The sequence below is a fragment of the Trachypithecus francoisi genome, unplaced genomic scaffold (assembly GCF_009764315.1).
Source record: "Trachypithecus francoisi isolate TF-2019V2 unplaced genomic scaffold, Tfra_2.0 Contig01585, whole genome shotgun sequence".
Taxonomy (NCBI): domain Eukaryota; kingdom Metazoa; phylum Chordata; class Mammalia; order Primates; family Cercopithecidae; genus Trachypithecus; species Trachypithecus francoisi.
Window position 1 is genome coordinate 80370 of NW_022681444.1, and position 25786 is coordinate 106155.

The following is a 25786-nucleotide window of genomic DNA, read 5'->3' on the forward strand; positions in this document are numbered from 1 at the left end:
GGATCTAGAGAGTAACAGGGACTGGAAAATAAAAGGAGACAGAAGAAAATCAGAAGAAAAGCAGGAAAGTTGGTGAAAGGATATGGAGTGGGCAGAAAATGAAGATTTAGTCACCATGAATCAATCATATTGGGGATTTTAAACAATTTGTAAGATCAATTGCCAAAGACTATTTTCTCACAAAGTACAACTGTTATTTTAAATAGTGCTTGGCAACAGGAATCTATGCCTCTGGGTATATCAGAGAAGAGAGAAGAGAAGGCATGGAGAGAATTGTTCTGAATACCTGAATTTGCCTATGGTTCCCAGAAACTAATTTTGGCTAGATTAAGTATATTATGTAGTCACATGATCCAGAAGATAATTCATTTATTTATCCATCCATTTATTGGTTAATTCATATATCCTACTAATATTTATTTCTTACCTGTGATGGAACAATAAGACACATCATACAAATACCCTGCCATAAAGAGGTCATAGAATGGAGAGAAATAAGAATAAACATTAGATGCAAAACAGTACAATAAGTGATATAATAAATATAAGCAAAGGGGCTTGTGAATCTTATTTGGAGTTGGTTCCATTTCAGCCTTCAGTGAGGTCAGGGATGGGATGAGGTCATGAAAATATTCCTCAATAGGTAATGAAATCATAACATGGTATAGTACATCAAAGCACTTTGGGCTAATATCAAAACTTCCCTCCATGTTACTCAAAGAACAGCTGGCTTTCTGAGTAATAATGATGAATATGACATAATGTGTGTGCATATATGTGTATAAGCTCTATATATGTGACAAATTTTCAAAAAATAATTATTGAAAGGTAGAATTTAGTGTTAATTGAGTGTTTCTTCTAAACCTTTCTTTCTAAAGTTCCATGTTTCCAAAAATAATTTTGTGACTTTCTTCAAGAGATAACTGAAAGTCGTGGCAAGGGTTAGAGACATAGAAATGAAGACACAAAGGAGGAAATGACAAACGCAGTAGAGAACAAAGAAGTCTAAGCGGTGGGCAAAGAGTAAGAATGGAAATGCAGGGTGGAAAGAGAAAGCACACTGAATGTGAGAATTCAAAGAGCATAACGATCCATGGAAGCAGAGAATAGAATGCTGGTCCCCAGGGGGCGGGGGGTGGGGAGAGGTCATCAAAACATACAAAATTTCACTTAAATAGGAAAAATAAGTTCAAGAGACCTTTTACACAACATAGTGACTCTAGTTAGCAGCAATGTATCCTTGAAAACCACTGAGAGTATATTTTGCAGTCTCACCACAAAAAAATAATTATGTGAGATAATGCACATGTTAATTAGCTCAATTTAGCCATTTCAGAATGTATGCAAATTCCAACATCATGTTGTATATTATAAATCTATATAAATTTTAATTGCCAATGAAAAATATATATATTTTTTATATACTTTAAGTTCTAGGGTACATGTGCATAACGTGCAGGATTGTTACATATGTATACTTATGCCATGTTGGTGTGCTGCACCCATCAACTCGTCAGCACCCATCAATTCATCATTTATATCATGTATACCTCCCCAATGCAATCCCTCCCTCCTCCCCCCTCCCCATGATAGGCCCCAGTGTGTGATGTTCGCCTTCCTGAGTCCGAGTGATCCCATTGTTCAGTTCCCACCTATGAGTGAGAACGTGCGGTGTTTGGTTTTCTCTTCTTGTGATAGTTTGCTAAGAATGATGGTTTCCAGCTGCATCCATGTCCCTACAAAGGACGCAAACTCATCCTTTTTTATGGCTGCATAATATTCCATGGTGTATATTTGCCACATTTTCTTAAACCAGTCTGTCACAGATGGACATTTGGGTTGATTCCAAGTCTTTGCTATTGTGAATAGTGCCGCAATAAACATACGTGTGCATGTGTCTTTATAGCAGCATGATTTATAATCCTTTGGGTATATACCCAGTAGTGGGATGGCTGGGTCATATGGTACATCTAGTTCTAGATCCTTGAGGAATCCCTATACTGTTTTCCATAATGGTTGAACTAGGTTACAATCCCACCAACAGTGTAAAAGTGTTCCTATTTCTCCACATCCTCTCCAACACCTGTTGTTTCCTAACTTTTTAATGATTGCCATTCTAAGTGGTGTGAGATGGTATCTCGTTGTGGTTTTGATTTGCATCTCTCTGATGGCCAGCGATGATGAGCATTTTTTCATGTGCCTGTTGGCTGTATGAATGTCTTCTTTTGAGAAATGTCTGTTCATATTCTTTGCCCACTTTTTGATGGGGTTGTTTGTTTTTTTCTTGTAAATTTGTTTGAGTTCTTTGTAGATTCTGGATATTAGCCCTTTGTCAGATGAGTAGATTACAAAAATGTTCTCCCATTCTGTAGGTTGCCTGTTCACTCTGATGGTAGTTTCTTTGGCTGTGCAAAAGCTCTTTAGTTTAATTAGATCCCATTTGTCCATTTTGGCTTTTGCTGCCGTTGCTTTTGGTGTTTTAGACATGAAGTCCTTGCCCATGCCTATGTCCTGAATGGTACTACCTAGATTTTCTTCAAGGGTTTTTATGGTATTAGGTCTAACATTTAAGTCTCTAATCCATCTTGAATTAATCTTCGTATAAGGAGTAAGGAAAGGATCCAGTTTCAGCTTTCTACTTATGGCTAGCCAATTTTCCCGGCACCATTTATTAAATAGGGAGTCCTTTCCCCATTTCTTGTTTCTCTCAGATTTGTCAAATATCAGATTGCAGTAGGTGTGTGGTATTATTTCTGAGGACTCTGTTCTGTTCCATTGGTCTATATCTCTGTTTTGGTACCAGTACCATGCTGTTTTGGTTACTGTAGCCTTGTAGTATAGTTTGAAGTCAGGTAGCGTGATGCCTCCAGCCTTGTTCCTTTGACTTAGGATTGTCTTGGCAATGCGGGCTCTTTTTTGGTTCCATATGAACTTTAAAGCAGTTGTTTCCAATTCTGTGAAGAAAGTCATTGGTAGCTTGATGGGGATGGCATTGAATCTATAAATCACCTTGGGCAGTATGGCCATTTTCACGATGTTGATTCTTCCTATCCATGAGCATGGTATGTTCTTCCATTTGTTTGTGTTCTCTTTGATTTCACTGAGCAGTGGTTTGTAGTTCTCCTTGAAGAGGTCCTTTACATCCCTTGTAAGCTGGATTCCTAGGTATTTTATTCTCTTTGAAGCAATTGTGAATGGAAGTTCATTCCTGATTTGGATCTCTGCTTGTCTGTTACTTGTGTATAAGAATGATTGTGATTTTTGCACATTAATTTTGTATCCTGAGACTTTGCTGAAGTTGCTTATCAGCTTGAGGAGATTTTGGGCTGAGACAATGGGGTTTTCTAAATATACAATCTTGTCATCTTCAAACAGGGATAATTTGACTTCTTCTTTTCTTAACAGGATACCCTTGATTTCTTTCTCTTGCCTGATTGCCCTAGCCAGAACTTCCAACACTGTGTTGAATAGGAGTGATGAGAGAGGGCATCCCTGTCTTGTGCCAGTTTTCAAAGGGAATTTTTCCAGTTTTTGCCCATTCAGTATGATCTTAGCTGTGGGTTTGTCATAAATAGCTCTTATTATTTTGAGGTAAGTTCCATCAATACCGAATTTATTGAGCGTTTTTAGCATGAAGGGCTGTTGAATTTGTCAAAAGCCTTTTCTGCATCTATTGAGATAATCATGTGGTTCTTGTCTTTGGTTCTGTTGATATGCTGGATTACGTTTATTCATTGCGAATGTTCAACCAGCCTTGCATCCCAGGGATGAAGCCCACTAGATCATGGTAGATAAGCTTTTTGATGTGCTGCTGAATCCGGTTTGCCAGTATTTTATTGAGAATTTTTGCATCGCTGTTCATCAAGGATATTGGTCTACAATTTTCTTTTTTTGTTGTGTCTCTGCCAGGCATTGGTATCAGGATGATGTTGGCCTCATAAAATGAGTTAGGGAGGATTACCTCTTTTCCTATTGATTGGAATAGTTTCAGAAGGAATGGTACCAGCTCCTCCTTGTACCTCTGGTAGAATTCAGCTGTGAATCCATCTGGTCCTGGACTTTTTTTCGTGGGTAGGCAATTAATTGTTGCCTCAATTTCAGAGCCTGTTATTGGTCTATTCAGGGATTCAACTTCTTCCTGGTTCAGTCTTGAGAGAGTGTATGTGTCCAGGAAATTATCCATTTCTTCTAGATTTTCTAGTTGATTTGTGTAGAGGCATTTATAGTATTCTCTGATGGTTGTTTGTATTTCTGTGGGGTCGGTGGTGATATCCCCTTTATCATTTTTTATGCGTCTATTTGATTCGTCTCTCTTTTCTTCTTTATTAGTCTTGCTAGCGGTCTGTCAATTTTGTTGATCTTTTCAAAAAACCAACTCCTGGATTCATTGATTTTTTGGAGGGTTTTTTGTGACTCTATCTCCTTCAGTGCTGCTCTGATGTTAATTATTTCTTGCCTTCTGCTAGGTTTTGAATGTGTTTGCTCTTGCCTCTCTAGTTCTTTTAATTGTGATGTTAAAGTGTCAATTTTAGATCTTTCCTGCTTTCTCTTGTGGGCATTTAGTGCTGTAAATTTCCCTCTACACACTGCTTTAAATGTGTCCCAGAGATTCTGGTATGTTGTATCTTTGTTCTCATTGGTTTCAAAGAACATCTTTATTTCTGCTTTCATTTCCGTATGTACCCAGTAGTCATTCAGGAGCAGGTTATTCAGTTTCCATGTAGTTGAGCGGTTTTGATTGAGTTTCTTAGTCCTGAGTTCTAGTTTGATTGCACTGTGGTCTGAGAGACAGTTTGTTATAATTTCTGTTCTTGTACATTTGCTGAGGAGTTCTTTGCTTCCAATTATGTGGTCAATTTTGGAATAAGTGCGATGTGGTGCTGAGAAGAATGTATATTCTGTTCATTTAGGGTGGAGAGTTCTATAGATGTCTATTAGGTCCGCTTGGTGCAGAGATGAGTTCAATTCCTGGATATCCTTGTTAACTTTCTGTCTCGTTGATCTGTCTAATGTTGACAGTGGAGTGTTGAAGCCTCCCATTATTATTGTATGGGAGTCTAAGTCTCTTTGTAAGTCTCTAAGGACTTGCTTTATGAATCTGGGTGCTCCTGTATTGGGTGCATATATATTTAGGAGAGTTAGCTCTTCCTGTTGAATTGATCCCTTTACCATTATGTAATGGCCTTCTTTGTCTCTTTTGATCTTTGATGGTTTAAAGTCTGTTTTATCAGAGACTAGGATTGCAACCCCTGCTTTTTTTTGTTCTCCATTTGCTTGGTAGATCTTCCTCCATCCCTTTATTTTGAGCCTATGTATGTCTCTGCATGTGAGATGGGTCTCCTGAATACAGCAGACTGATGGGTCTTGACTCTTTATCCAGTTTGCCAGTCTGTGTCTTTTAATTGGAGCATTTAGTCCATTTACATTTAAGGTTTATATTGTTATGTGTGAACTTGATCCTGTCATTATGATATTAACTGGTTATTTTACTCGTTAGTTGATGCAGTTTCTTCCTAGCCTCGATGGTCTTTACATTTTGACATGTTTTTGCAATGGCTGGTACCGGTTGTTCCTTTCCATGTTTAGGGCTTCCTTCAGGGTCTCTTGTAAGGCAGGCCTGGTGGTGACAAAATCGCTAAGCATTTGCTTATCTGTAAAGGATTTTATTTCTCCTTCACTGATGAAACTTAGTTTGGCTGGATATGAAATTCTGGGTTGAAAATTCTTTTCTTTAAAAACGTTGAATATTGGCCCCCACTCTCTTCTGACTTGTAGAGTTTCTGCCGAGAGATCTGCTGTTAGTCTGATGGGCTTCCCTTTGTGGGTAACCCGACCTTTCTCTCTGGCTGCCCTTAAGATTTTTTCCTTCATTTCAACTTTGGTGAATCTGGCAACTATGTGTCTTGGAGTTACTCTTCTGGAGGAGTATCTTTGTGGCGTTCTCTGTATTTCCTGAATTTGAATGTTGGCCTGCCCTACTAGGTTGGGGAAGTTCTCCTGGATGATATCCTGAAGAGTGTTTTCCAACTTGGTTCCATTTTCCCCCTCACTTTCAGGCACCCCAATCAGACGTAGATTTGGTCTTTTTACATAATCCCATACTTCTTGCAGGCTTTGTTCATTTCTTTTTCTTCTTTTTTCTTTTGGTTTCTCTTCTCGCTTCATTTCATTCATTTGATCCTCAATCGCTGATACTCTTTCTTCCAGTTGATCGAGTCGGTTACCGAAGCTTGTGCATTTGTCACGTATTTCTCGTGTCATGGTTTTCATCTCTGTCATTTCGTTTATGATCTTCTCTGCATTAATTAGTCTAGCTGTCAATTCTTCCCCTTTTTTTTCAAGATTTTTAGTTTCTTTGCGCTGGGTACGTAATTCCTCCTTTAGCTCTGAGAAGTTTGATGGACTGAAGCCTTCTTCTCTCATCTCGTCAAAGTCATTCTCTGGCCAGCTTTGATCCGTTGCTGGCGATGGGCTGCGCTCCTTTGCAGGGGGAGATGCGCTCTTATTTTTTGAATTTCCAGCTTTTCTGCCCTGCTTCTTCCCCATCTTTGTGGTTTTATCTGTCTCTGGTCTTTGATGATGGTGACGTACTGATGGGGTTTTGGTATAGGTGTCCTTCCTGTTTGATAGTTTTCCATCTGACAGTCAGAAGGACTGTCTGTTGGTCTGTTGGAGATTGCTTGAGGTCCACTCCAGACCCTGTTTGCCTGGGTATCAGCAGCAGAGGTTGCCAAAAATAGAATATTGCTGAGCAGAGAGTGTACCTGTCTGATTCTTCCTTTGGAAGTTTCCTCTCAGGGATGACTCCACCCTGTGAGGTGTGGGGTGTCAGACTGCCCCTAGTGGGGGATGTCTCCCAGCTAGGCTACTCAGGGGTCAGGGACCCACCTGAGCAGGCAGTCTGTCCATTCTCGGATCTCATCCTCCGCGTTGGGAGATCCAGGGCTCTCCCCAAAGCTGTCAGACAGAGTCGTTCGCCTCTGCACCGGCCCCCGCTGCTTTCCCTATTGGACCTCAGCTGTGGGCTGTCCTCAGAGGTGGAGTCTACAGAGACAGGCAGGTTTCCTTGAGCTGCTGTGAGCTCCACCCAGTTCGAGCTTCCCAGCAGCTTTGTTTACCTACTTAAGCCTCAGCAATGGCGGGCGCCCCTCCCCCAGCCTCGCTGCTACCTTGCGGATAGATCCCCGCAGACTGCTGTGTTAGCAGTGAGGGAGGCTCCGTGGGCGTGGGACCCTCCCGGCCAGGTATGGGATATATTCTCCTGGTGTGCCTGTTTCCTTAAAGCGCAGTATTGGGGTAGGAGTTACGCGATTTTCCAGGTGTTATGTGTCTCAGTTCCCCTGGCTAGGAAAACGGATTTCCTTCCCCCTTGCGCTTCCAGGTGAGGTGATGCCTCGCCCTGCTTCAGCTCATGCTGGTCAGGCTGCAGCAGCTGACCAGCACTGATTGTCCGGCACTCCCTAGAGAGATGACCCCAGTACCTCAGTTGAAAATGCAGAAATCACCGGTCTTCTGTGTTACTCGCGCTGGGAGTTGGAGACTGGAGCTGTTTCTATTCGGCCATCTTGCTCCGCCCACCTGATCTTTGATGGTTTAAAGTGTGTTTTATCAGAGACTAGGATTGCAACCCCTGCTTTTTTTTGTTCTCCATTTGCTTGGTAGATCTTCCTCCATCCCTTTATTTTGAGCCTATGTATGTCTCTGCATGTGAGATGGGTCTCCTGAATACAGCAGACTGATGGGTCTTGACTCTTTATCCAGTTTGCCAGTCTGTGTCTTTTAATTGGAGCATCTAGTCCAGTTACATTTAAGGTTAATATTGTTATGTGTGAACTTGATCCTGTCATTATGATATTAACTGGTTATTTTGCTCGTTAGTTGATGCAGTTTCTTCCTCACCTCGATGGTCTTTACATTTTGGCATGTTTTTGCAATGGCTGGTACCGGTTGTTCCTTTCCATGTTTAGAGCTTCCTTCAAGGTCTCTTGTAAGGTAGGCCTGGTGGTGACAAAATCTCTAAGCATTTGCTTATCTGTAAAGGATTTTATTTCTCCTTCACTGATGAAACTTAGTTTGGCTGGATATGAAATTCTGGGTTGAAAATTCTTTTCTTTAAGAACGTTGAATATTGGCCCCCACTCTCTTCTGGCTTGTAGAATTTCTGCCGAGAGATCTGCTGTTAGTCTGATGGGCTTCCCTTTGTGGGTAACCCGACCTTTCTCTCTGGCTGCCCTTAAGATTCTTTCCTTCATTTCAACTTTGGTGAATCTGGCAATTATGTGTCTTGGAGTTGCTCTTCTGGAGGAGTATCTTTGTGGCGTTCTCTGTATTTCCTGAATTTGAATGTTGGCCTGCCCTACTAGGTTGGGGAAGTTCTCCTGGATGATATCCTGAAGAGTGTTTTCCAACTTGGTTCCATTTTCCCCCTCACTTTCAGGCACCCCAATCAGACGTAGATTTGGTCTTTTTACATAATCCCATACTTCTTGCAGGCTTTGTTCATTTCTTTTTCTTCTTTTTTCTTTTGGTTTCTCTTCTCGCTTCATTTCATTCATTTGATCCTCAATCGCTGATACTCTTTCTTCCAGTTGATCGAGTCGGTTACCGAAGCTTGTGCATTTGTCACGTATTTCTCGTGTCATGGTTTTCATCTCTGTCATTTTGTTTATGACCTTCTCTGAAGTAATTAGTCTAGCTGTCAATTCTTCCACTCTTTTTTCAAGATTTTTAGTTTCTTTGCGCTGGGTACATAATTCCTCCTTTAGCTCTGAGCAGTTTGATGGACTGAAGCCTTCTTCTCTCATGTGGTCAAAGTCATTCTCTGACCAGCTTTGATCAGTTGCTGGCGATGAACTGCGCTCCTTTGCAGAGGGAGATGCACTCTTATTTTTTGAATTTCCAGCTTTTCTGCCCTGCTTCTCCCCCATCTTTGTGGTTTTATCTGCCTCTGGTCTTTAATGATGCTGACGTACTGATGGAGTTTTGGTATAGGTGTTCTTCCTGTTTGGTAGTTTTCCTTCTAATAGTCAGGACCCTCAGCTGTAGGTCTGTTGGAGATTGCTTGAGGTCCACTCCAGACCCTGTTTGCCTGGGTATCAGCAGCAGAGGTTTCAGAAGATAGAATATTGCTGAACAGCGAGTGTACCTGTCTGATTCTTCCTTTGGAAGCTTCCTCTCAGGGGTGTACTCCACCCTGTGACGTGTGGGGTGTCAGACTGCCCCTAGTGGGGGATGTCTCCCAGTTAGGCTACTCAGGGGTCAGGGACCCACCTCAGCAGGCAGTCTGTCCGTTCTCAGATCTCAACCTCTGCGTTGGGAGATCCATGGCTCTCCCTAAAGCTGTCAGACAGAGTTGTTCGCGTCTGCACCGCCCCCCGCTGCTTCCTCTTTTGGTCTTCAGCTGTGTGCTCTCCCCAGAGGTGGAGTCTACAGAGACAGGCAGGTTTCCTTGAGCTGCTGTGAGCTCCACCCATTTCGAGCTTTGTTTACCTACTTAAGCCTCAGCAATGGTGGGCGCCCCTCCCACAGCTTTGCTGCTGCCTTGTGGTTAGATCGCAGACTGCTGTGCTAGCAAGAGGGAGGCTCCATGGCCGTGGGACCCTCCCGGCCAGGTGTGGGTATAATCTCTTGGTGTGCCCGTTTGCTTAAAGCGCAGTATTGGGGTGGGAATTACCCGATTTTCCAGGTGTTGTGTGTCTCAGTTCGCCTGGCTAGGAAAAGGGATTCCCTTCCCCCTTGCGCTTCACAGGTGAGGTGATGTCTCGCCCTGCTTCAGCTCTCGCTGGTCAGGCTGCAGCAGCTGACCAGCACCGATTGTCTGGCACTCCCTAGTCAGATGACCCCAGTACCTCAGTTGAAAATGCAGAAATCACCGGTCTTCTGTGTTGCTCGCGCTGGGAGTTGGAGACTGGAGCTGTTCCTATTCGGCCATCTTGCTCCGCCCCCTGTGTGTGTCATCTTCTTATCTGCTATGGTTTTCAAATGTCCCCCAAAGTTCATGTATTAGGAGCTTAATACCCAATACAACAGTATTGGGAGATAGACCTTTAAGAAGTGATTAAGTATGTTTTCTCATGAACCCTTGGAGGGCTCTTTCTTATGAATAGATTAATGCTGTTATTGCAGGAATTGTCATGGGAGTGGGTTCCTGATTAAAAAAAAAAAAAGATGAGTCTGGCCCAACTTCCTCTCTGTATCTTACATATGCACTTCGTCACCATGTGACACCTTCCACGATGGGATAACCCTCACCAAATTCTAGCGTCATGCTCTCAGACTTCCTAGCCTCCAGAACCATGAGCCAAAGAACCTTATGTTCTTTATAAATTGCCCCATCTGTATTCCATTACAGCAGCAGAAAATGGACGAAGACAGTATCATTTCACAGTCTACAAACTAGTTAAATTTAAAACCAGAACTTGAGGCATGACTTTCTATTCCTAAACCCCAACAGTACTAAATCAAAGATTACAACATAAATTCTATTGAATGGGTACTTTTATTTAATTTATAATGTATTTTAGTTAGATGATTATATAAAAGCTATAAGCATTGGCATTATATTGCATTTTTTAAATTAAGTAACATCATTGAAAGTAGTTTAAATCAACTGAGGGAGCCAACTGATTCTTTTTCTTTAAAAGTTATCAATATAATGCATTAAATGATTCAATACACATTTCTGGTTTAATTTATTTTCATTTTATGTAGATTTTGACCACCAATATGTTTGAAGATCTTTCTCAGGGTATTCCAAGGGTCTGGGGCATTCTCAATCTCCTAGGCCTTTCAGCTACAAAAAAGACTTTTAGTATGAGGTTTATCATTTTGGAGAAATCAGAGACTTTCTGGCCAACTCAGACTGTGAATAATAAAAATACAAATAATAGAAAATTGTTATATAGAACTTACCAAAAGTGTCTTTATACATATTAAATAATTAAATCTTTACCACAATTATGAAGCGGCTACTATTATCTATTTTTTACATAAAGTCAAATGAGGCAAAGAAAGGTTAGGTAACTCACCCTAAGATTCTACAACTGGTTATTAGCAGACCTAGAATTCAAGACAAGGTGTCTGACACCTCAGTCCATGTTGTTCCTGCCTAAGCTGTAATGCTTCCCAGCCAAGGATTGGCTGGAAGTAGATCAAGGGCTTTTAGAACAGATTACAGAAAGTGAAACCATACTTACTGCAATGTCCATTCTGCTTTACCAGCAATAGTATTCTTGAGAGCAGATTGATATTTGCACTCACGGAACACAAAAACATAGCAAACCTCCAGACCTGCGATAGAAATCAAAGGACAATCTTATCTTTATTTGTAGTGTTCCATTTTAAAGGGCAACATATTCACCTATAATTATGTATTATTTTGGAGGGAAGACATAAAGCGTAGCATACGGAGTCAGACCACGTGCTCTGAAGTGAGGTTGCCTGGTTGAATCCTGGCTCATCCACTTACTAACTGGATGACTTTGAGTAGGTTACTCAATTTTTTGTGCCTTGGATTCCCCATTTGCAAATAAAGTATAAGAATAATGCCTACCTAATAGGGTTATGAAGACAATAAAAGTGACTCGATACTTACAAAGCACATAGAAGAGTCCATGGCCCATAATAAGTACTTTATAAAGGTTTGTGAATAAATTAATTTTTTGAAGGCTGGAGAAAATGGGCAGAATGCTATTGTTGCTAACCTTTCTGGGTGATGGTAACATGAATGATTACTATTTTCCTCTTTGTACCTTTCTACATTTTTTATTTCAAATTTCCACAAATAGAAAAACGAGAAAATATTTCATCTGTTGAGTAACCACTACCTTCAACAAGGCATTGATCAGTCACTCATGGGTGGAAACTGACTTTATTTAATATTCCACTATATCTCCAGTACCCACCAAAATTCCTAGCATATCATAAGCCTTTAATAAATGTCTATGAACTAATAAACTGATCAGAACAGTCAAATATTAATAGGCATGGTTATTGATCTCAAGGAGTATGCAGTCTGGAGGGACAGCTTAAACTAATATGCTTTTTTGAATTAACAAGAAATACTTTATATTTTTGGCAATATGTTTTATTTGGGAATTGTTACTCAGCATATAATATCCAAATCTTTTTGCTAGCATCATAAAAAAGCTATACAGTGGCAGGTTAAGAGCACTGAGTCAAACAGGAGTTAAACAACCTTATGAGATGTTTCAAAACTGATTCTGTCGCTTACTTGCTGTGCTACATTGCATAGCTCACTTTGCCTCTCTGAGCTCAGATTCCTCAACTCTAAAGTAAAGAAAATCAGACTGCCTACCTCATTAAGGTATTGAGATAAATAAATGAGATATTACATCTGATTTGTTTAGCTGAGTGCCTAGTACATAGCAAGCACTCATTAAATTGTTGCTGTCTGGAATTTTTAAAAATTAATGTTTAAAAATTAATGTTAACACAAACAGATTGAGATATTGCATAGAATGGAGGTTCAAAGTGTTAAGTGGGGACAGAGACGAAGCCATTTCAACTGGTAGTCATCAAGCAAAGTGTCCTGGAAGAGGCTGAATTCGAGCCTTGCAGGTTAGGTTTAATAGATGAAGGAAAGGATAAGCAAAGACACAATAGTCTAAATGGGTGAGGGGCAATGAGTGAGAAGGAATCAGATATCCTTGGATGGTGGTTGCACAGGGATATGGGGAAGTTGAAGTCCTAATTTGAGAATTACATCTTACATGCAAAGTGAGATGTCCCAAATGACCAGAAATATGGGTTGCCATAAAATATATGCCCCTAATGACTGGAGGGAGGGAGGGAGGGAGGAATGGAGAATTGGCGTTCAAGGAGAATATATTTTCAGTTATACAAGATGAATAAGTTCTAGAAATCTGTTATACAACATTTATCCTATTATTAAAGATACTGTGCCCTAAAAGTTTGTAAACAGGGTAGATCTCATGTTAAGTTTTCTTACCACAATGAAAGAAAAAAGAGAAGAAATAAGAGAGTAGAAGCCTTATCCTTCTCATCCATTCAGTCATCTATCAGAACCCTCCCCCATCACTTCCACCTGCTTAGAGCCATCTGTCTCTAGGAGGAAAACAAACATCACCTTAAATTTCAAGTAATGAGAGCAAAAGCCATTTCAAATACATGACAATCTGAGTTCTAGAATAGTTCCAGTGAGGATTACTTTCTTACTTTGAAAGAGATTCACACAATAAACTAGAGTGGTCAACCACTTTTTTTGAAAGTTGCTTTAACAATAAAAATATCAATCTGATTTGTTTAATGTTTGTATGCTACAACTGTAATAAAATTAATAGCTAACAAAAAAATACATATATATATATGCCCTGGTGGCTTTCCTGGGTGAGAAGCAAGGGTCATACATAAGTAGACTTGAGGATGCTTTAGACAGAAGAGTAAAGATTCACAGCCTGGAATCTAAAGTCTTAACCCTATTACTTATTATATTTCAAAGTTCTAAGAACAGTGTCTAGCAAGGGGCTGCTTCTAACACAGGGAGACGGGAAAGCAACTGGTGGCATAAGATGTTCTAGTTGTTTTAGCTTGATGATCAATGAATTCTGAGAAAAATTCTCCAACCCCATATGCTGTCTTTCAATGTAAGCAGTACAGCTGTGAGGACAGGGCTTAGGAAGTTTGAGAGAGCCCGTCACTCCGCATCACTGTCATGTGAGCCAGCCTCACACAGGTGGAGTCTTTTCCACCAAAAGAAGTTAGGTCAGGAGGCTGATTTCTGAGAGAGAGAGAAGGCACTGACACTCCTCAGGCTCCTTGGGGAAGAAACTCCAAAACTATAATAATTCTTGGCTTGTTTTCTGCCATCTTTTCCATCTGAACTCCAGGGACTTCTTGATGATCTCAAAGGATGCTCCCTTGACAGAAGGTGGGGTCTGTGAGTGTCTTCAATATCCTCAGCATGTGGGAGGCCCAGAGAAGGCAGAGAGGAAAATCTTCAGCTTCATGATGGTTGAAAGCTTGTCTAAAATCAGATACCTTCTCTGTGTGGTATTTTGGGGAAGCATATATGTAACTGAGACTGGAATTGTGAAAAGAATTACACCAACACAGACAAGCATGCATCAACAATGACAATTTTAGCATTTAGGGGCTGGGTAACAAAAATGAGATTTATGTTACATTAAAAGAAATGTTGGCTGGGTGCAGTGGTTCACGTCTGTAATCCCGGCACTTTGGGAGGCCGAGGTGGGTGGATCACCTGAGATCAGGAGTTCGTGACCAACCTCGCCAACATGGTGAAACCCCGTCTCTACTAAAAATACAAAAATTAGCCGGGCATGGTGGCACAAGCCTGCAATCCCAGCTACTCAGGAGGCTAAGGCGGGAAAATCGCTTGCATCCGGGAGGCAGAGGTTGCAGAGCTGAGATTGTGCCACTGCACTCTAGCCTGGGCAACAGAGCAAGACCTTTCTCAAGAAAAAAAAAAAAAAGAAAAAAAGAAAGAAATGTTTTTACTATCCTGTTATTTCTGTCTATCTTTTGCCTCTTCATACCTATCCTTTCACTCAAATAAGGTTTCACTAAAAAATGAGGGAAACAGAGTAACTGTTGGGTAATCTCGTATTTCAATGTCTTTTTACATGATTGCCAGCCTCCAGAATAATTGATGCAGAGAGAAATATTCGAACTAAGGGAAATCTTTATTCCATCAGCTGGAAATTAAGTGAGAGATGAAACTGTTTTTATCCTACCATATATTAACTACTGAAAACCCTGAATACAATAAATATATATATAAAAAGAAGAGAATAATTTCTCCAGGATTCTCCTCCTCTCCTTCTGAGAATTCTCTTTCACTCACTTCTTCCTCTTGCCCTATATCTCTTCTTTTCTCCCTTTCCCATTTCTGTTTCCCTGTAATTTTTTTCTTTATAGCAGGCGACTGAAAGGAGATTAAAATATATATTAATTTCTAAATACCCCACATTAATGGAAAGAAACCACAATCCAGGTAATTATAACATTTTAAATTTTTTAATTGCTGATAAGAAGAACAAAAAGAAAAATTTTGTACAGATTTTATCAGATGTTGTAAGAACCTGATACGGTGTTAGTTTATCTTTAGGTGAACCCACAACTATGGGAAGAAATAAACTAACAAGACCCCCTGAATTCATCCTTCTTGGACTCTCCTCTTGACCTGAGGATCAGAAGCCTCTCTTTGCTGTGTTTCTCCCCATCTACCTTGTCACAGTGATAGGAAACTTGCTCATTATCCTGGCCATCCGCTCAGACACTCATCTCCAGACACCCATGTATTTCTTTCTAAGTGTCCTGTCTTTTGTTGACATTTGCTATGTCACAGTCATTATCCCTAAGATGCTGGTGAACTTCTTATCAGAGACAAAGATCATCTCTTATGGTGAGTGTCTGACCCAGATGTACTTTTTCATAGCCTTTGGAAACAAAGAGAGTTACCTGCTAGCAGTCATGGCCATTGACTGCTACGTGGCCACTACATCACCATTGTGAGTCACAGATGCTGTATCCTGTTTCTGGTTCTCTCCTTCTGCATTCCACATTTTCACTCCCTCCTGCGCATTCTTCTGACTAATCAACTCATCTTCTGTGCCTCCAATGTCATCCAGCACTTTTTCTGCGATGACCAACCAGTGCTAAAATTGTCCTGTTCCTCCCATTTTGTCAAAGAAATCATTGTAATGACAGAAGTCTTGGCTGTCATAATGACCCCCTTTTCATGCATCATCATCTCTTATTTAAGAATCCTCATGACTGTTCTAAAGATTCCTTCAGTTGCTGGAAAGCTGAAAGCATTTTCTACCTGTGGCTCTCATCTGACAGTGGTGACCCTGTTTTATGGAAGCATTAGCTATGTGTATATTCAGCCCCTGTCCAACTATACTGTCAAGGATCTAATAGCAACAATTATCTACACCATACTGACTCCAGTGCTAAATCCATTTATCTATAGTCTGAGGAACAAAGACATGAAGCAGGGTTTGGTAAAGTTGATGCACGGGATGAAATGTCAATAAAAGACCTGAAGTCTTAGGAGAATACCACAGATCTCTTGCCCTGGACTATAGGTTATTGCCGGGTATGTGATTCTGAAATGATTATTAGATTCTGAAAGGATAGGACCTTCAATTATGATGTTTCATTCCTTATATAAGAATGTTTATTGCATGTGTTGAAGCTACTCCTGAATATAATGCCTACAAACTAAGTTAGATCACTGTAATCTCCTGAGTATCCGTATTCATGCAGCTGGGTTTTCTCGTATAGTAATGTAAAGCTGCTTGAATGTCTTTGAGCCACTGTGTGTGTGTGTGGTGTGTGTGTGTGTGTGTGTGTGTGTCGCTTCATCATATTAGCCCAGGGGCTCCTCAATAACGAGGTCTCTCTCTCCCATTATAAATGTCAGAACTGTGACTCCTTCCTCTGCATTTCCTCAAAGATTAAAGCCTGGCTTCTATTGTTATCATAGTCTCAACAAATAAAATCATCCCATTAGATAACTCTTAGTGAATCAGTGTCAGGTCAGGTTCCTGAAAGTATGGCATCTCAGTATTCTTCCTGCTTCCCACCTGGCAAAGCTGACTGTACCTTAAGTCTCTCATTAATTTCATTTGACCCAAGCTCAACTGCACTGTTTTCCCAGGAAGTATGTGTGAAGTTCCAGTAACCTTAGTAGCAGATGCCTCCAACTCCTGGGGCAGTTCTCTTCCTTAACAGACTTAAGACAGTCTTCTAACCAGAAAAACCAATTGTGTAGGAAGAAACACTTTTGCTCATTTGTGAGTTCTGAGAAATATTAGTCACTGCTAGTCCATGAATTATCTTGCAACTCAGAGATTTGTGAATTCATTTGCTCTTTCAACAAATTTTTACTTCTGATACACCATGCACCAGCCTACTGGACTTAAAAACAAAGATAATGTGCTAAGTGATTTAAGTCAACAATGTGAAGGCCAAAGATCAGCAGGATCTAAGGAAACAAAATAACACAGGCAATACAAGTATTTGGAGGGCAATTTCCTGTTAATTAGATTGTTTTAGGTTTGCAAGGTACAGAGAAACACACATACTTTTAAGTAACAGGTGTCAAATAAAAATCCAATCTGGTCTTAGGTAAGGAGAGATATCAGGGACCGTGCCAGGGTGGTGGAGAATGAACAGACACAAGAGACAAAGACAAACAGAGAACATGGCGGCCGCGCCTAGAGCCTCCGCCTCACTTTATTTATACTCCATAAATCCCACGTCAGCAAAAATAACACAATGCAAAACAAGCTTTCTGCACCCAGATATAACCTTCTGCTTAGTTCCTTGTCTCTAAGTTCTTTCTTATTTTGTCTGCCTTCTTGGCACCTACTAGAGTTCATTAAAAGTTCAACTAGAGATACTGTCCTTGACTACTGGAGTTCATTGAAAGTGCAACTAGCTAGAGATACTGTCCTTGAGCCTTATCTATTCTTAGCATATTATTTTCAATGGCCCCTGCATTTCCCCCTTTTTGTTTTGCCTCAATCCTAGAAAGGTAGCCCATACTTGTTCCTGTGTTTTCTTTTGTTTTTGGATGCAATGGAGGGAGCATCGGATCACCACGAGAAGTAAACTCCATCCAAGCGCCCAAAGCAAGATACTTCCAGAGATGGTAGAAATCCATGTTTTCGTCTGGGTCCATGGGTTAAGGGCAGCAAAACTTTGACCCAGCTCCTGCAAGGTAGCGGCCCCGGACAATACATGGAATTGTTGTCGAAATGTTTCGGAAATGTTTTGAGTGAGTTCTTGGATGTCCAAACTAATATTTTTATGGCCTATTAATAATCTTCGGATTTCGGTCCAATTCTGAGAAACATTAAAAGGCACAGGTGTTACACAAAATTGAGTGGAGTTCCAATCACATTGCAATGTTATTCAAGTACTGAGGACAGTGAGCTGATCTCCAAGCCACGTTAAGGCTTGCTTCACGTTGTCCAATCTTTCAGCGAGTTGAGAGTCAATGTTCTGTTGTTGAAGCCACAACCGATGAGATTGCTCATGCCATTGCTGCACAAATTCAGCATTTTGTATGCTTTGATGTAGAGCGAGTCCTGCCTCAGCTGCAGTGGAGGCGATGGCGACAAGGCCCATTATCAAGGCGACTATAAGTCCAAGGACATGACGGGTCCGCTGGAGGGAAGTCCAAATATAAGTTTCAAGAGGTGATGCCCCCCACAGTCGTGTAAGGTTGACAGGTAGCCAAATTTCCTTATGAGCCCCGAGGATATAAATATCCCCAGTAAAGTTGTGCCACCAGGAATGATTGAGGCAAGACAAAAATGTACACGTATCTGTACAATTAACAATTCCCGTATCATTATCCCATGTTAAATTCCCTGCTAACAATAGGTAAGGCTTTCAGACACAAGCAATAATATATCGGGAGATATTCCGATGTAATTGAATATGAAAGGGGTTATTTGGGTTAGAAAGATTAAGGGACATATTCCCCACAAAAGTACTAATGGCATCACCTGCAGCTAATAGCTTCCAAAGATGACTTTGTACTTGTAAAGAGTATCTAAGATGAGGCATAGGTGGCGACAAGCCTCCTTCACGCCATACCAAAGTTTCATTACCGTCAGCAGCAATACTTTTATTTACCCAGTGCCATTTCAAAGGTATGCGAATTTTGTTTGAAAATCACCGTACACACTCCAATCAGTTACTTGCAGCCCATTATATTCTAATAAAATCCGGGGCTTAGTTCCCCAACAATGTTGCCACTCCAATACCTCAATATTAGGGGAAACCTCTGGAATAGGACAAAAATGTAAGGAACTAGGAATAGTCTCATTAATATATATAGTATGATTATAATGAAAACTTCTAGTTACAATAATAACAGTATTGGCAGCCACATGGCTATGATTATAGTGAACAGCCCAAGCTTCATGCGATTTCCGGAGACAATGAGGACTATTTCCCATGCAAATTGGAAGTCCTTCCACTCCAAATTGGTATGTGCTGTTTATTGTTCCCATTTCCCATTCTATGTTGTCCTTGTCCATATAGGGGGACGGCATCCAAGTAGAGTCATTGGTGAAAACCTTAACTTCCGCCTCCCCCCAGGCGACTCCCTGATACAAGGGTGGAAAGGGAATATAAGTCCAATATTCATACAAAGCCTCACTAAGGGAAATAAGTCCCCCACTGAGTCACATCCAACAAAGGAAGAGATGCATGCCGAGTCCAGTTTTCTTTTCAACAGGGTTTCAATCGCCTTGTAGGAAACCACTCAGGTCCGCTCCCTGTAAGGACAAGAGCATAGCCCTGTCCCTGTTTTAGAACTTGCCCCTGAGCATACTTACCTTCTTCATTAGGATACCAAACCTTTAAATTGTCGGCGGGGACTATCGCCGAGGGAGGTGAGGAAAGATGAGTTACGGCAGCGGAGTCCTGCAATTGTCTCCATTGATTCAAAAAATTTAAGGTAAACAAAACCTTTAAAATCTGATTTCTGGGGGACTCATTTTCCCCTTTTTGTTTTAGCAGTTGAGTTTTTAAGGTTAAATTTGCGTGCTCAATGATGGCTTGACCTTGACTGTTGCCCGGGGTACTGGTGAGATGTTGAATATTGTATTGCTGTAAGAAAACTTGTAACTTACGAGAAACATAGGCAGGGGCATTATCAGTTTTAAGTATTAGAGGAATGCCCATGATGGCGAAACAAGCTAAGAGATAAGTAATAACAGCATCAGCTTTTTCAGATGGCAAAGGAGTTGCCCATTGAAAATGAGAGAAAGTATCAATGGTATGATGAACATACTTTAATCGTCCAAAAGAGGGGACGTGTGTGACGTCCATTTGCCAAATCTGATTAACTTGAGTACCTCGCAGATTAACCCCAGGATGGAAAGATGGAATGCTCAAAGGAGCACAAGAAGGACAAGCTTGAATAAGAGAACGAGCTTGTTTACAAGTTAAATGAAATCGTCGTTGAAGGCCAGAACTATTAGTGTGATGTAGAGCATGTTCTTGTTCTGCAGCCTGTAGGTGGCCAATTAAAAGTGAATCAATCTGAGCATTACCATGAACTAACGGTCCAGGAAGTTGAGAATGAGAACGACGATGAGTGATGAATAAAGGAGCTCGACGTTGGCTCAAAGTAGAAGACAACAAAGAAAAGAGTTTTTGAAGAGAAGAAGTAGCACAAAGAGGTAGAGTGGCTTGAGAAATATAAGAAGTAACATACACGGCGTATTGAGAATCACTAACAATGTTACAACTGGTGGAAGGGAATCAAGTAAGACCATGAGAATAGTAAACAGTTCTCCCTGTTGCACCGAGGGATAAGGATAAACTGTAACTCGAGATTGATGAACACTCCAATATCCAGCTTTACCATTGCTACTAGCATCAGTAAAAAAGGTAGGGCCTTGAACAGGAAATAAAGATATTGGTGAGAAAGGCAACACAGAATGCTGTCTAAAAAATGAAAAGATCGGAGACTTAGGATATTGGGTAGAAAATTGTCTGACAAATAAGGCACAAGCAACTTGCCAAGAATCAGAAGTGGCAAGAAGATAAGTAATCTGATATGAGTGAATTGAGAGATAATGAAGGAAGGCTCTCCTCCCCAGAGTTGTCAACAGCGATGCCGTCCTTTGATGATCAATTCAGCTAAACGATCGATATAAGTAGTCAAGCGTTTAGATGTTTTGTTGGCTAAAAAAATCCATTATAATGGCTGATTTGTTTGATGAATCATACCTGTAGGAGAATGTAAAGTATAAAATAAACAAAAGGAAAGGGGAACGTCGGGAAGGATATAATGTAGATGGGCCTTTTGAAGTTGTTCTTCTACAAGCTGGAGTTCCTGTAAAGCCAAAGGAGTTAAATGACGTGAGCTGTCCAAGTGACTGTCTCCTTCTAGAATAGAAAAAAGATGTTGTAAGTGATACGTTGGTATTCCTAAAACAGGACGCATCCAATTAATATCTCCTAAAAGCTTTTGAAAGTCATTAAATGTTTTTAAATGATCGTGTCGAATTTGAATCTTTTGGGGTCGAATATTTCATGCTCCCAAGGTATAACCTAAATACTGAATAGGAAAATCTATTTGAATTTTTTCTGGGGCAATATTAAGTGAGTATAAAGAGAGCTGCGTTTGTAAGGATGTAAAAGCATCTTGCTGCTCTTTTTTGGTGGGTGCGGCAAGAAGAATATCATCCATATAATGATATAAAAGAACAGAAGGATGACATTTTCTAACAGGATTCAGAGCTCGATGGACAAATTCTTGACACAAGGTAGGGCTGTTTAACATACCTTGAGGTAAAACCTTCCACTGATATCGAGAAAGTGGCTGAGAATTATTAAAAACAGGGACAGAGAAGGCAAAACGCTCACAATCCTTTTGATCCAAAGGAATAGAAAAAAACAATCTTTTAAATCAATAACCATAAGTAACCAATCTTGAGGAATCATAGAAGGGTTAGGAAGGCCAGGTTGTAAGGATCCCATGGGTTGAATACATGCATTAATAGCACGAAGATCTGTCAGTAGTCTCCATTTACCGTTTTTTTCCTTAATCACAAAGACAGGGGAATTCCATGGAGAAGTACTAGGTTCTATATGACCTAGGGATAATTGTTCCCGAACTAAGTTTTCCAAGGCCTCAAGCTTCTCACGTGTTAAAGGCCACTGTTCAACCCATACAGGAATATTAGTTTTCCATGTCAAGGGAAGGGCTTGAGGCTGCTGAACAGTGGCTACATGTTTAAAGATTTTTCAAGGGGATTGTAGTCCATGCGGAACATCATATTCTTGGCAGAATTAGAGACATGAGGAATAGAAACAAAAGCTCCAAATTGTTGCAATAAATCTTGCCCCCATAAATTTAGGGCAATAGGAACAATATAAAACTGAACTTGGGCCATTTGACCATCTGGCCCTCGACAATTTAAGGATTGAGAACTTTGATACACCTCAGGGGCGGAACCTAATCCTGTAAGAGAAACAGCAACAGGCTGTTTAGGCCATTGCAAAGGCCATTGATCAGAGGCAATAATGGAAACGCCAGCTCCAGTGTCCACCAAGCCCTGAAAAATTTGTCCCTCTACTTCAAGGGGAAACAAGGGTTTTTGTTGAGTTACTAAAGTTTCCAAAAAAATGTTTACCCATGCTTCCAAAACCTCCAGTTCTTTCTTGCCTCCGTGAAGGAAACTGAAAATAGGGTAGTACAAGGAGTTGTGCAATTCGCTGCCCCTCTTTCAGGGATATAGGTTTATGAGCCTGAGCCATAATTTGAATTTCCCCTTTATAATCAGAATCTATAACACCCAAATGAACTTGTAAACCCTGTAAAATGCTACTACTGCGTCCTATAAGCAATCCAACAGTATGTGGAGGTAATGGCCCAAAAACACCTGTAGCCAATTTAACAACTCCCATTTCTGGGGTAAGTTCAACAGCCTGTAAAATTGCCACATCAGCAGCGGCACTACCGGAAGTAGCAGAGAAAAGCTGAGCTAATGAAAATTGGGGGTTAACATTGGCTGACTGGCCTGCTGATGCTGGACCCCTGAGCTGACTGGAAATTGCAAATGAAGAGGGCTTGTATTGTTGTTGGGGCCCCAAGCTGAAGGCCCCCTCTGCAAGTTTCCTGATCCGGAGGTGAGAGAATTACCGTTTTTGTCCACTTTAGAGTGACATTCATTAGTCCAGTGTCACCCTTTGCTGCAATGACGACAGGGCTCAGTAGGAAGCTTTTTAAATTCTACTTTGGAGGAGTCACTCCTATTAGATAACTTATGGCACTCCTTTTTAAAATGACCGGTCTTTCCACATTGGAAGCAAACTCCCTTTTTTCCCATGAATGCCTTAGATAAAGCTCCAGCAAACAACTGAGCGTTGTAGGCAGCCCCTCCCACTCCTGCACAGGCTCTAATAAAATCTTCTATTTGTAAGTTTCCAGCAGCCTTTAGAGGATGCAACAACCTCTGACATTCCTGATTAGCATTCTCAAAAGCTAGTGTGGTTACCAGGATTTGGCCTGCAGCCCCACTACCCACAGTCTTTATTACAGCATCTTGGAGCCGAGCCACAAAGTCAGGATAAGGTTCGTTTGCGCCCTGCAAAATCTCAACAAAAGACAAGGCAGTTTTTCCTGATGATTCTACTTTACACCAAGCCTTTAAAAAAAGTGCTTTAACTTGTGATAATGCCACGTCCTCAAGTCCAGATTGAGCCACTACGGTAGCAAACTGACCAGTGCCTGTTAATTGCTCCTCTGTTGGTCCTGGAGAATTTCTAGCGGCATTGCGGTGGGCCTGCTCTTTGGCATCTTCCAGCCACCAACTGCGTAGCTGAAGCCACTGAGAGTGGTCCAAAACAGCCTTCCCCAAAGTCTCCCAATCAAGAGGCAAAAACAAATTCTCAGAGGAGAAAGAATCTAGAAGCCCCATGACAAAAGGAGATTGAGGGCCGTAATTAGCAACAGCTGCCTTCATTTCTTTAAGAAATTTAAATTGAAGAACATTATACTGCACATTTATACCCCCTTGAGGAAATTGGTCATTAGGACAAAAGGTTGCCTAATAATGGGGAACAATTGTAGAGGATCCTCATCCTCTTGAGAATCCAATACCTTAATTACAGCTTTAGCAGTAGAAGCGGGAACAGCAAAAACCATGCCTGAATGAGGCAGCATTTCCACCGGCGGTGGTGGTGGTGGAAAACTATCCTCCTCCTCCGCCTTAGGTACTGATGGGGGTGGATGAACCACGGGAAAAGTAAAAACAGGAGTGGGTGGAGGATAAGGTTGAGGGGGAGATAACTGCAATTGTAAAATTTGTTGTAACAATTGAACAACCGGCTGAAGCTCCTTTTGAATTTCTGATTCCTTTTCATGAGACACATTATCACACAAAGGACCTTCTCCTTAAGTTACAGAATTATCTAAAGGAGGGGAAATGGCTATTGGAGACTTCAAAGACTCCTCATCCCCGCCTTCCCCCTTTTCAGAGTCTGTCTCTAAGAGCTCCAAAGCCTGAATAATAGAGGCACAAAGGGCCCACAAAGGTGCTGACATTACATCGCCGTGCTGACGCTTGATGAAGGGTCTTAACAACCTGTTGCCACTCTCGCTTATTTAATTGTACTTCAGTTTGATATTGAAACCAAGAGCAATGTTGTTCCACATGAGCAAACAATTTCCGCAAAGTTCTCTCTTTTGCATCAACCCCAATCGAAAGTAAAAGCCCTTGTAATAATCTTAAATATTCTGAGGCCAAGGAACTGGAATTCCCCATAATGAAAGCTTAAGAAGATTCCCCTTAACAATTCCCGGGTTTTACCCGCTCCTAGGGGGTTCCCCTTCTTGTTCCCCACTACTCACCCTGTGCACCCTGCTCACTGCGCCACTTATTGGGGACCGTGCCAGGGGTGGTGGAGAATGAACAGACACAAGAGACAAAGACAAACAGAGAACATGGCGGCCGCGCCTAGAGCCTCCGCCTCACTTTATTTATACTCCATAAATCCCACGTCAGCAAAAATAACACAATGCAAAACGAACTTTCTGCACCCAGATATAACCTTCTGCTTAGTTCCTTGTCTCTAAGTTCTTTCTTATTTTGTCTGCCTTCTTGGCGCCTACTAGAGTTCATTAAAAGTTCAACGAGAGATACTGTCCTTGACTACTGGAGTTCATTGAAAGTGCAACTAGCTAGAGATACTGTCCTTGAGCCTTATCTATTCTTAGCATATTATTTTCAATGGCCCCTGCAGAGAGATATGACTGCAAAAGGGGAGAAATGGTCTATAGCAATAATGCAAGGGAACTATTGCACTAGGGAGAATGTCTCAATTGTGAGACCAATAAAAGTGTCAAATGTCAGACAGAAAAGGAATTTTCTTTCATAAAGAGATGTGAACAAGAATGAGGCTAGAAAGAAACAGATATGCAGAAGTGGGATGAGCTAGTAACAGTAGCAGGACTGAAGAGTTGATCAAAGAAGGTATTTTATTAGTTGAAGTTCCAGCGGGGTCATTAAGGAGGGGTTATGTGTGAACTCAGATTGAGGGTAGGTCAAAGTGCATTCTTTTCCGGAACACAAAAGAGTGGAGGGATTTCTTGAACTGCCACTGTTTTCCAGGAGCACGGGGCTCAGGTAAAATTCAACACTGGCACAGGGATTTGCTGTAAGAATTCACAAGGTAAAAAGAAGACATAAATCTCAGCTGCACAGCCAGATCTCACAGAAGAATAAAAATTAAAGCATGGTTGGACCCCACAGAGTTGGAAGGTAATTCAGGCTCTGAAAGGCTATTCAGGGGAAAACGCAAGATTCATGAACATGTCATTTTGATGCCCTTCCACATTAAGTTCAAACAAGAAGGCCATGGTCATGAGAATCACACAGAAGATAAGAAGCTTGTCTCCAATACCCTCTCCAGTACCCTCTAATGAGGACTTATGGGAGAGAAGAGTCAATCAGCTAGAGTGAATTGGAGATTACATAGTGCTAAAGTAAACACAGAAACTTCCCAGAGACATGTTGGTCAGCGGATATGTGTAACAGTTACAAATGTGCCCTTCATGCAAGTATAAACTCCCCCCAAAATAAACAGCCAAACATACTCCAAACATCCTTAGTAAACCATACACCACACAGGGACTGCCTTATGTAAGTAACTGGAGAAGGACTCAGTTGCACATATGGGTCAATGTGGAGAATAACAGAAGCAAAGGCTTGCAGGCATTGGTCATAAAAGATTACAAGCCTCTGGG

General features: G+C 41.0%; 1 protein-coding gene across 1 annotated transcript; it reads left to right on the forward strand.

Moving 5' to 3' along the window:
• Positions 1-14973: 14973 nt before the first annotated feature.
• On the forward strand, positions 14974-16040 carry LOC117070738 (olfactory receptor 1L1-like). The gene is given in 2 exon segments (XM_033190273.1): positions 14974-15493; positions 15496-16040. Coding segments are annotated over 2 exon segments (915 nt in total). The 5' UTR covers positions 14974-15123.
• Positions 16041-25786: the final 9746 nt, after the last annotated feature.